The sequence below is a fragment of the Equus asinus genome, chromosome 1 (genome assembly GCF_041296235.1).
Source record: "Equus asinus isolate D_3611 breed Donkey chromosome 1, EquAss-T2T_v2, whole genome shotgun sequence".
Lineage (NCBI taxonomy): Eukaryota > Metazoa > Chordata > Mammalia > Perissodactyla > Equidae > Equus > Equus asinus.
Window position 1 is genome coordinate 150,918,076 of NC_091790.1, and position 11,120 is coordinate 150,929,195.

Genomic DNA, 11,120 nt, shown 5'->3' on the forward strand with positions numbered 1-11,120 from the left:
TTTAGAATTAATACTGTGGAAGAAAATACCCGAACTTTTAAACTTTGTTTAAAGTAGAGAGCTATATGGGTAGCTATATAATTACTGTAAGCCAGGTGCAATGTCAATTTCACAGAAACGTAGGAATAATATTGCATTTAAATGAAGAGCCACAGCACAGTTCATTTAATGTACAGTCTTAAAGGTATTGTCCACAAATATTTAAAACCTTAATGTGCACAGAGATCCAGGGCTGCGCCATGTTAATATTCACAATAACTTCTATGAACATGTCTGTTAAATACAGAGGAAGGAATTGGACTGTCTTCCACAACCTGGCAACTGCTAATTCATTTAAATTTTGTTTATAAACGGAAACACCCCACCTTGCATGGAGAAAAAGAAAAGCCTCCTATCTGTACAAGTCATTTAAAAAATCCTTTTCAATCACATCCATGATTTAACTTGGGAAAAGCCCTACCCCATGGGCCGCAGGGATCCCCAGAGCGCTGGTTCCCGGGCCCAAGAAGGAGGGATCACCCGCTCATCTTTCAGCTCATCCAAGCATCTTGGAGGTTTAGGGTCTGTCAGGCCTGGCATTCCTTCGTTCTTCTTATCACTCTCTACCCCTTCAAAAAGGCAATTGATTAGTTTCAGCTTTTCCAAACCGAGATCCGATACGTTTCTCAGGATCAAACGTCTTTGAGAAGCCAAGAGAAAAACGTGGGGGATGGGAAACGTGAAGAAGGACAACGCAAGCCGGGGAGAAATCTGTCCACCACCCCAACCCTCCGCAGCCACAGCACCTGGGGGATGGGGATTGCTGGGCAGAAGATGGAGCTGTGACTTCTCCTACAAGACGCGCTTAACAGTTTAAGATGTCGTCCCTTTCCGGAAACAAATATTTAAAGGAGAAAATAGATATCTAGAAAAAGAAGTTGATGATTTATGCCTGGATTTCCCTCCTAGCATTTGCCTCCCTCGTATTTACAGGCGTGGCCCCATTTGCAAGTTGTACATCTGTTCTCTTCACGTGACATTTCATAAAAGCCCTAACATCTGGGCAAGATAAACTTCCTTCAGGTACCTGCTTAACTTTTCACTTGTCACACTCGCGTCACCCCCTGGCGCGTCCCTTTCCCTCTTCCGCCTGCCTCAATGGCCGGGTCTGTGGTGCGCTTTGTTCCAGCCTCCCCTAGCCCGGATTGACCCCACATCGCCCCCCCTACCAGCGCCAACATTTGCCCGGGCTAGTTTCCTTGGCAGACCCCCGATCCTTACGTCTCTGCCTCTGGCTCGACTGTGCAGGTAAATGAGGGCAGCATGTTGAACCCAAGGAGAAAAGTCATATTTCCTTCGATTCCAGCTTCAGATCAAAAACAAAAAAGCCTGCCTAATAAGCAACACTCAAACTCGCGCTTAGAGTCGACGGGCTCATACACATCTACATATTCCTCAGTGAAATGAGAAAAGGGAGCAGCTGATTTTAATGGTTGTTTTTTCTTTCGCTCTATCTGATAGACGTTTAAACTGCATGTTTTACCGAAATTTCATTTCACTCGGCCGCTGTCTCCCCTCCCCCAAGAAAGCTGCCTTCTGGCATGAGTGTTTTTAGAATTGTTTTTTCTTTTCCCAATCTGGAATTTTTTTCCTCTGGCTTCAGCCTAAATCGCACGCAGAAGAACGAAGACACATCCACAAACTTAAGAGGGGGAAAAAAAATAGAAGGAAAAGAAAATAGTCCACGTAAACAAGAAAGACTGCTGTTCGAGGCCCTGACTGCAGCAAACCCCAAACGATCTCATTGCAGGGCGCCCACGAAATCCCGGCTATAATTGAGTGTTTTCTTTGAGGTTTCTGACCATGTGCTTTTTACCATGGTTACTATGACTCTGATACGAGAAGCTGGATATTCATTATGACCCCATCCCATCCTTTCCCCAAGGCTTATCTTTCTGGTCCTTATAAAGGAGAATATAACGGGGGGATTTTGTGCCAGTGATTTTAACCTGCCCCACCTTCCAGTGACCTGCCACATGCTCCTTCTTACTTTATAGACATCTGGGAATTCCATACATGCCTTAAACTCCAATTACACACCTTCTTCAAAGGACACGTGCTTTGATTTGCTAAGAACATTAAGTGGGCTCACGTCCTGGGGCCTTGAGACAAAAGCGAATGGAAAATGTATTCCAAGGCCTGTTCACTGGGTCTATCTTTCTGTTCAGTAAATAAGTATAATTAATAACCATGTTTGCATTTTCGAGGGCTCAGTTTCGAGGTTTCTGGGAAAAAGTGAGGTTGCCGGCTTTAAGAAATTATCAGGAAACCGATTTCTCCTTCCACTTTGCCGGTGCACTTTCCTTCCACTTTCGCTGGTGCTGGGGGTGGGGCACGCTTTACGACACACAGGCAGAAAATTCTGGAAAAGTGGCCCCCGGGGATCCCCCTCTCGACCCCTGTTTGTTGCTAACGCGGGGCTGTCTCTGGAAATTTGAGGGTGGGCCTTTGCCTGACTCTTGCTGCTGCTCCCCTTGCTACCGCTGACACTTGGAGCCACCGCCTCCGCGCAGCGGCCCGACGCGGGCCGGGGCGTCCACGCCGGGCGGGCAGGGCACGGGCCTCGTCACTGCCTTGGCGGTGCGGGGCTGCCGCCACCCACGCAGGGAGGCTGGGCCCGTGCCCCCTCCTGCGCCCGCCGCAGGTGAGACTCCCGCTCCCCACGGAGTTCTGTTTGGGTTTCCGTGGCGTTTGTTCTCTACAGGTTTGTTTGTTTTTCTTCAAATTACAGATGCAGGGAAAACCGCCTGACATCATGAGAGCGGGACAAACGCTCACTTTGAAGGATTCCTGGGCAGGACTTCAAGTGAAATCATATGCCTGAGAAGAACTTGATACCGGTCTAGAGAAAATAACCAGTTCTGAGTTTGCCAAACCGTGGAATGTGCAAAATGCTCGACTTTTTTGCAAGAGGCCAAGTGTCCCTTAAAAAGCTCCATTATAAATATGAGCCTGAAGACGGAAGGAGCAAGAAGCTTGTGCCTTTGTTGAGTGTGGGAAAAAGTACACACATTGTGTGAGTTTCTGCTACTTAACCTTATTTTACTAATATGTTCCACTTTGGGGAAGGTACTTGCAACTGTGCATGAATTATCATCTGTGCACATCTGTGCATTGCTTAGCAAGTGTGTGCATAAAGAGGGGAAATGTGTGAATATGGGAACAAAAAGTTACTGCTTTCTTATGACTGAAGGCTATCAACCTAACGAAATTAAAAGCAAGATTAAAAGAAACTTATGTGTACAGTAAAGGAAACATTCTTAATTGTTTAGAATTCACCCAAGACAATTTAATACAATACTTTCCCTCAAGTGAATACATTCTGGCGAAAGGGTAAAGACTTTGAGGTCCAGGCACCACATTAAATTCTCACTTCTGTAACAGAAGTAATTCATTCTAAGTGTCCTTTAAATAAGAATAGGTAGCAAAAATAAAATGAAAAAAAAAAAAGAAAACAGGAACTAATGGGAGAGAGAATAGAAACACAGGTAGTGTTATTCCTATTCTAAAAAGAATTAGCATTGTCATGGGTACAGTGGGGGGGGGGGGAGGCTGGGAATATAGAAATAGTATGCAAGTTGAAAATTGTATTCTAATACTTAATATTTTCCACCGTGAATTCTTCTCATTCAAAGTAAAACTATTCACCACTTTTCTTTCATTCGTTTATTTCTCTAAAAATCTAGGGGAAAATATTACCTTCAGCTTAGTATTTAGTATTACTCAACATAAATGCGGCATTTGCTTTTCTCCAAAAGTATTTTTTCTTATGAGAAAAGTGGAAAGAACAAAACACCAAAAAAAAGAAAAAGAAAAAGAAAAGGCAAATGGAAGGCTACCTTTTTTTTTAAACTTCTAGTTTTTACATCATCAGAGTTAAGACAGAGATTACCTTCTCAGCAATGATGGTCAGCTCCATCCTGATGTACGTCAAGAAATCTGAAATATCAAATAGTCAGACCAAGCTGGTGAACAAGGAGATTCCTCCACGAATAATTTAGAAAATGGAGGTGGTTGGATGATACACACAAAAGAAAGAATTACCATCTTCATGCTCTCCCTCATACTTCTAGGGCACCCTCCTTACATTTCTACCCTACACACATGCACAACTCCCGCAAATACACCCACATGCTGCAAATACACCCACACATAATCACCTTCCCGTCTCATTATTTGGTAAAGGACTATCAAAATGCAAAAATTAATTCCCCAAGCCTTCACTAATCTTTTGAAATAAGTAAATGATACTGGCTCCTTATTGTAAAATATTGTCTAAAATATTCACAATAATAAATTTGCAATATTGTTATGTCAGCATTCTATGCTGATGGGTGGAAAGGGAAACAAAAACCTTCAGGCCATATAATAACCTCAACCTGAGCTGAGCAAACATGATCTGTTTCGATTCATACACTTATTTGTCATAGTCATTGTTTGAATTAGGCAGCAAAATTATTTTCCAGTTTGAAAACTTCCCTAATTACATTTGAACGTAGTAAACTGGATGTAAAAGAACTGAGCGATAGAAACTCACTTTCTAATGATAATAATTATAAATGCCAATATTTTCCTGGCCCAGAAATAACCAGAATGAAATAAAAATCAAGCACCATTTGTCCCTGTTACTGTTTTACTTAACATCATCAGATTTTGTATACATACAAGTAACCAAGAAAAATTCTGTGCAATTTGGGATAATATATATTTGCTAATGAACTGACTAGAAAATGAGTAGCTATAGCATTTAAAGTTGTAATTGTTCGAATAGATACCGAGGATCCTGAAAGTTCAGATTCTTTGTTTACTGTATTTTACTCCATAGCTGTATGTTCCTTATACATATGGAAGAAGCATGCTTCTCAAATGGGTAACAACATGGGAAGATATTCTTAACTTTGGCTTTTCTTTTTAGCAAACATGGCACTAAATGTCATTTTCATTCATGAAAGAAGAGTTAAGCAAATTACTTTACAAACGGAATTCTCTTTCCTGCTGAATTAAGCTTTATTATTTTCCATGCATTTGTATTCATTTATATGTGTGTACACATCATTTTAATAACACTTTATCCATCCTTTCACTGAAATGAAACTATCACTTAAAAATCCTCACAAAGAGTAGAGGGCATGACAAAAATACACAGTAACAAGAGACAATAGTTTTGGCTTCATGCTGCTGGGTTGCAGTTAACTGTTTTACAGCTGCCTCCTTAAAATATAAGCAAGAGAGGTGAGTAACAAATTAAAGTTTTTGCTGGTTGAGGACCTGATAAGAGATGGAGAGATGCTGCTAAGCCCACTGGACACCTAACTGCAAGAATAATAAAGCTGTCTTTCTAAATAACGTGCCTGTGCCTGTCAGCTAGTTTATTTGAGATTTTCCCTGCTTTGTTTATATTAGAGCCCCCTCCCTCCTGGGTGCCTACAGAGTTAAACAAGCAGGTATTTACCTCCAACTTAATCCTGAGCTTTAAAAATATAGACCAAACTCTAAGGTTCTTAAAATTTTCAATCATATTTATTTATTGCAGAAAAATAATATACAAAGATATTTACAAAACAATCATAAAAATATGAATGCATTTAGACACCGGATCTATTTGCATTTTACCATGGGTCATCAATAAATAAATAGAATGTTGTTTTTTGTATTTTAAGTTTTTTTCCCTCAGAGGAAGAATGAAAAAAGGAATTAACTGACTGTGATTCTGCAAGTCAGTTTGATCCCAGTATTTTTATTTCTAAAGATGTTCTTAAAATTCCTCTGATTGTTACCATTTTAAAATGGAGAAAGTCCATAATGATGCCTTTCCTTTCAGTGGCTGATTGGCACGACCTCTTGAGAATGCATGCATGAAAAAATAAAAATAAAAATATTCTTCGTCAAAAAAAAAAAAAGGAACACAAACAACTGTTCAGACTTCTATCAGAATGTAGAGGTGTGAGGATGGTGCCGCTGCCCGTCTCGGAATCACTGTCCACGGGCCTGTCTCGCTTTCTCTTTTAAAAGTGCGCCCCACGCCCTGTTTCTTTGAATTTGGGTCTGCTCTTCTAATTTCCAAGAAAATCTTTGGCATATATATTTATTTTTAGTTATCCAGCTCCAGAGTCTCTAGACTGTCCATTTTCTCCTTCTCTGGAAACAATGACATCTGCAAAAACCCAGAGGGGGGAAAGTTGGTTATTGTTTAGGTCTCTGTGGCTGTTTTCTAAGACTAGCGAGCACTGTTCTTATCACCACCACCGAGAAATTACGCCGAACAACCTGGAAGGATTTCAGCCCAAGGGCAAGAGGAAGTGGGTGGGCGGAAAGGAGGAGGAGGTGGAATTTGGAAACATTTGTTTTAAGGAGAACGAAAACTTAAAAGCCAAAAGAAAGGGAGGCGCTTGCAAGACTGTCCTCACCCAGGACCCTCGAATCTTTCTCAGTCTTCCCTGCTGTCTGTCACGCACACTCACGCACACGCAGACCCCTCACAAGAGCGCATCCCTCTCTCCCTAGCCGGGACCGAACTGCCTTCCAGGGACGCTCGGGGGATGAGGTGGCGGTGCCAGGTTGGGTGGGGAAGCTGAGAGGGGAGAGGGGGAGGAAGGCGAGGTGGACAGGGAGCCGCGGCCTGGCCGTCAGTCCGTCTGCCACCTGAGCGGCGAAGGGGCGCAGAGGCGCCGGTCCTTACCTAGGTCTCCGGCCCTGCCAAGGGGGTGGGGAGCTCCGCCTGCTAGTGGGACGCGGACATGGACCAGGCCCCCTCCATCCTCCAGACCGAGAAGGCGTAGCTGAGCCGCTCGTGGGCCACATAGCTGCAGCTTGCCATCTTGGAGTCCAGCTCGTCGCTCTGGAGGACCTGGTAGAGGAAGTCGATGTACCTGGCCGCCAACTTGAGGGTCTGGATCTTGCTCAGCTTGTCCGAGGGCAGCGTGGGGATGATCTTCCGCAGCGCGGCGAACGCCTCGTTCAGCGACTGCGTGCGTTGGCGCTCCCGCACGTTGGCCATGACCCGCTGCGTCTGCAGCTCCTCGTAGGACTGCGGGCTCCCGCCGCCGCTGCTGCTGCCGCCGCCGCCCGCGCCGCTGCCGCAGCCCGCAGACTTCTTGCCGCGCTTGCCCTGGGCCGGGCTGCCAGGCTCGTCGCCGCCTCCGACGCCCCCGCCCGCGGCCCCGCCGGGCCCCGCGCCGCCGCCCGCGCTGCGCCGGCTGCTGCGCCGCTTGCGCCCCCCGCGCTTGCCGCTCGGCGGCTGCTGCCGGTCCGGCTCCTCTTCGCTGTTGCTCAGGCTGTCGTCGGCCGGCGAGACTGGAGAGCTGGACACGTCCTGCATCATCTCTCGGGCGGCAACGCGCGGCCTCGCGGGCCCGGGGCAGAGGGGCGGCCCGGGTAAGAGGAGGAGAGAGGGGCGCCTCAGCCCGCCAGTTTCCCCCGCGCGCGGCGCCGGCCCGGGCGGTGCGGCCCGCCGAGGAGGGAGCGGGAGGAGGGACGGGGAGGATCTCCGCGGGGAGGGCGCGCGGGGGAGGCGGGGAGGGAGGCGGGAGGGGGAGGGGACGGTGTGGATGGCCCCGAGGTCCAAAAAGAAGGCGCCCAACGGCCGCACGCACACGTCGCTCGGCCTCCTGGAAAGGCTGCCGATGCCGGCGAGCCCGCGAGGTGTCTGGGAGTTGGGCGAAGGCTGCACACTTGGAGGCTCTTATACCTCCGTGCAGGCGGAAAGTTTGGGGGCAGCAGTGTCATTGGCCTGACGTGGGGAGGAGGGACTTTTCGAAGTTTTATAGGAAAGTTTCCGCTTTCCAGCCCCCCTTCCCCGTCCCCACCCCCCTTCCTCGGGGTCTAACAATTCGTCCTCCCAAACCATTCAAAAACGACCCGGCCCAGGCGGCCGGCCCCTCTGCCCGCCTCCTTGCTGCCCTCCCCCATCCCTCCCCGCCGCCCTCCGCCCGCGGGCGCGGGGCAATTTCCTTCCGCGTCGGAGCGCGCGGGCCGCGCCCCCGCACCCGAGCGCAGCCGGGGGAAGCGGCCGGAGGGGACCGTCCCGGCCGCAGTGTTGCTCCCTCCCAGAGTGGCTGTGACAGCAACGGCGGCAACAGCTTCTGCGCAGTGGGTGATGTCTCATCTCGCCCCAGTACCCTCTAGGTCCATGGGGCCGGTTTGGGATTGCTGGGGCCGGGGAAATGGCAAGAAAACTGGCAGCCGCGGAGCCCACCCAATAGTCAGGTAGACGGGCCCCTGGAGTGCCAAGGGCCAAACCACCGCGGCTGACCTTGAGGTCGTGGGCGTTTCTGAAGACGTGGCTGTGCGGCGGGGACTGTGGATCTGCGCTCCGGCCTGCTGTCTCACCTCTCCTCGAAAAGCATCTGGGCCTGACTTATCCCTCCACAGTGACCCAATCTAACGCTTCCCAACAGCCAGAGGACTACACCTCCAAAGGTGCTAGAAAGGCAGAAGTTCATTCTTCTGCGGAAGGTAGTTCTTGTCCTTGGAGAAGGCAGCAGGGCCCGAGTGGGGCAGCGCGGCGTCTTCCCCGCGGTCCTGATCGCCTGAGCTGCCAGCCTAAGGTGGAGCCCTGTGGCCATTTGAGCCCCACCTCACTCCCAAATAAGGCCCTGTATTGTGACCTTTAAAGGTCAGCTCATAAGAGAGCGAGATGGGGGTTCGACATTGCCTGGACACACGGGGCTGCCAGCTGTGAGAACCCCCTCCCCACCCCCCATTCTTAGGCGGTCGAGTGGTCAATTACGCTTCATGCGCCCCAAACGCATTCCAATTAACTTGGACGCTTTTACGTTTAAGCATTTCTATGTAAGTTAACAAGGAACATCCCCAAAGAGGGTGTTAACGCCGATTTTAGCAAATTGGAAGCAACAAAAGTTGGTGAGCTGGTGAAGGGAAGGGAAGCCGCCGTGGAAAAGAAGACCATTTTTGCAATGCTAGACTTTTTTTCTTTTCTGGAACGAGTTGGGTTAAAATTACCGTTTCACGTTCATTCTTTACGTTGTAGAGCAAACCAGAGGTCAAAAGCAGTAGTCGGCTTTTGGGGGCAGATTTAGGGGGTGCCGAAGTACTGCTTGAGTGCCCTGCTCAGGCCGAGGTCCGCTCTCGCTCTCCCCAGTCTGGACTCGCCAGCGAGAATTAACTCAGCGAAGCTCCCCTTTCTGGGCCCGATCAAGGGTCGTGGCCGCGGGTGTGCCTAGAATGAGGCAGGAGCCCAGGCGACGCGCGGGCAGGCCACGTGGCTCTGCCCCGCTGAGGCTCGCAGCTTCAGTCCCGGATACCCCGGGGTCTGGAGCGCCTGGGGTCGGCTGAGGGGCTCAGCCTTCTGGGGGAAGTGAGGGCAAGAGGCATCCCTCCCGCAGCGGGCTAACAAGGCTGTGCTTTCATGAGAGGGGCGACTTGCAGAGTTTGTCTATCATCATTTTTACAAATATTCAGAAACAATGACCACAGCATGCCAACTGGCCTGCTTCGCAAGTGACTGCCATATTTTAAAATGAAAGCTTGACCTCCACTTAATAGCAGGCAGGCAGGTCTCCTTAAAGCGCACTCGGATAAGTCACGTTTGTGTTTGCATCTTCTGCCTATGGGATTTTATCTCTTGCAAGCAGTTCGAGAATAAGGCAGAAATTCTGCCCCACTCTCTGCCGAGTGTTCCTTTTTGTAAATCTGAATGGCAGAGTATTCTGCAATTCTTACTTGAACGTTGCTGCAGAAATCTGGAAAAATTTCCACCTTTACCTATCTCGCTTTTTTTTTTTTAAAGATCAATCTTAAATCTTAAGTTTGTTTTTTCCTTTTAGATGAATTCTCAAAAATAAAAAGATCGAATAATTGGACTCTTTCTTTTGTGGCTATGGGTAAGCAAGACAGGAAAGTGTGGGCAAAGTGTAAAGGAAACCTTACCTGACCAAGGGGAATTGGGGTTAGCTGGATGGAAGAGGGCGCGCACAAGCTGGAGGAGAAACCAAGTCCACAACAGCACTGCAGCCAGGGATCATTAGCCAGTCCAACTTGCAAAGTCATCAGTCTCCAAGTCTAGTTCTTAAACAAATAAGGCATCCCTCCAGGGCACTAAACTTCTAAAGGATGAAAAGCTTCTGGCCATTGGGTCCAGGGATCCCCAGGGCTGAGGCGATGCTCTGGATGCCAGAATGCTTAAAAGAGGGCTTAAAATGAATGACCTACCAGAACCATCCCGGCACGGGCAGGCGCGGAATCTTCCCGATGGAGTCATAGTAAATGACTTTGGTTCTGAGAAGAAATTTCTGTTGAACTCTGAAGGAGTGCAGCATGAGGATGATATGGGTTTTTGAGTGCTCAAATGGTCCTTTTTGAGCAGAAAGTTGTAGTTGGGCAAATGAATTACCTCTCCAAATGTCTGGGGCTTGATAGTCCCTGCTTCGCAAACTGCAACACTTCATGGTCAGTTGTCACACTCCGCTCATCTAGCTCATCTATAGCTGTATCCTACCTAACATTTTATCTAACAGTTTTCTTTTTCACTCTTGCTGGGGCAAGAATAAAGATGGGCTCCGTTTCTGTGTGCTGATGAGGCAACTATAAATCTGGATATCTTGTATATGCAGCAGTAATGATATCCTCCACTGGATTCAGTTTAACATCAGAAAGCTTACTTAGGTCTAAAATCCTAATTTCAGGCTCTGAAAAACGGTCTTAAAATTTTCCCTCTGGGGCTGAACTCAGCCTGACTGGAAGGACATCACTGGAGTCCTACCTTCTTTGGAAATACTGGATTAATTGAAAGTGAATCATTTTTTCTACTTCTAACATAAATTCTCTGAAAAAAAATTTAACTGAAGACAAAAAAAGTTTTTCTTTTGCACTCGAATAATTCAACATGAGCTTTGTTTTCAAACTGCAAACTTGGCATGTTCACAGTCCTTCCTGAGGAATGTGTGCTGTGTTAAAAATTGAAAAAAAAATACTGTTAGAAGTAACAGAGTTAGGAATCTCATACCAAGCATATGCAGTAAGTGTGTATGTATCTGTGTGCTTACAGTTTAAATACGCACTGGCATTCTCTTAGCAACAATCATTTCTAAATGCTTTTAGCGAAGGAAAAGACGCGTACACTA

At 47.6% G+C, this 11,120-nt stretch overlaps 1 protein-coding gene across 1 annotated transcript; it reads right to left on the reverse strand.

The window, feature by feature from the left end:
- Positions 1-5,537: 5,537 nt before the first annotated feature.
- Positions 5,538-7,507, reverse strand: TWIST1 (twist family bHLH transcription factor 1). The gene is made up of 2 exons (XM_070509611.1): positions 6,719-7,507; positions 5,538-6,193 (listed from the first exon to the last, which is right to left on the reverse strand). Exon 1 carries the CDS (start codon positions 7,358-7,360, stop codon positions 6,761-6,763), a length of 600 nt encoding a protein of 199 aa, XP_070365712.1. The 5' UTR covers positions 7,361-7,507; the 3' UTR covers positions 5,538-6,193; positions 6,719-6,760.
- Between the last annotated feature and the right edge of the window lie 3,613 nt (positions 7,508-11,120).

Bases quoted from the DNA above. Each gene is read 5' to 3' on its own strand.
- TWIST1 (XM_070509611.1), bottom strand. From the start codon at position 7,360: ATGATGCAGGACGTGTCCAGCTCTCCAGTCTCGCCGGCCGACGACAGC.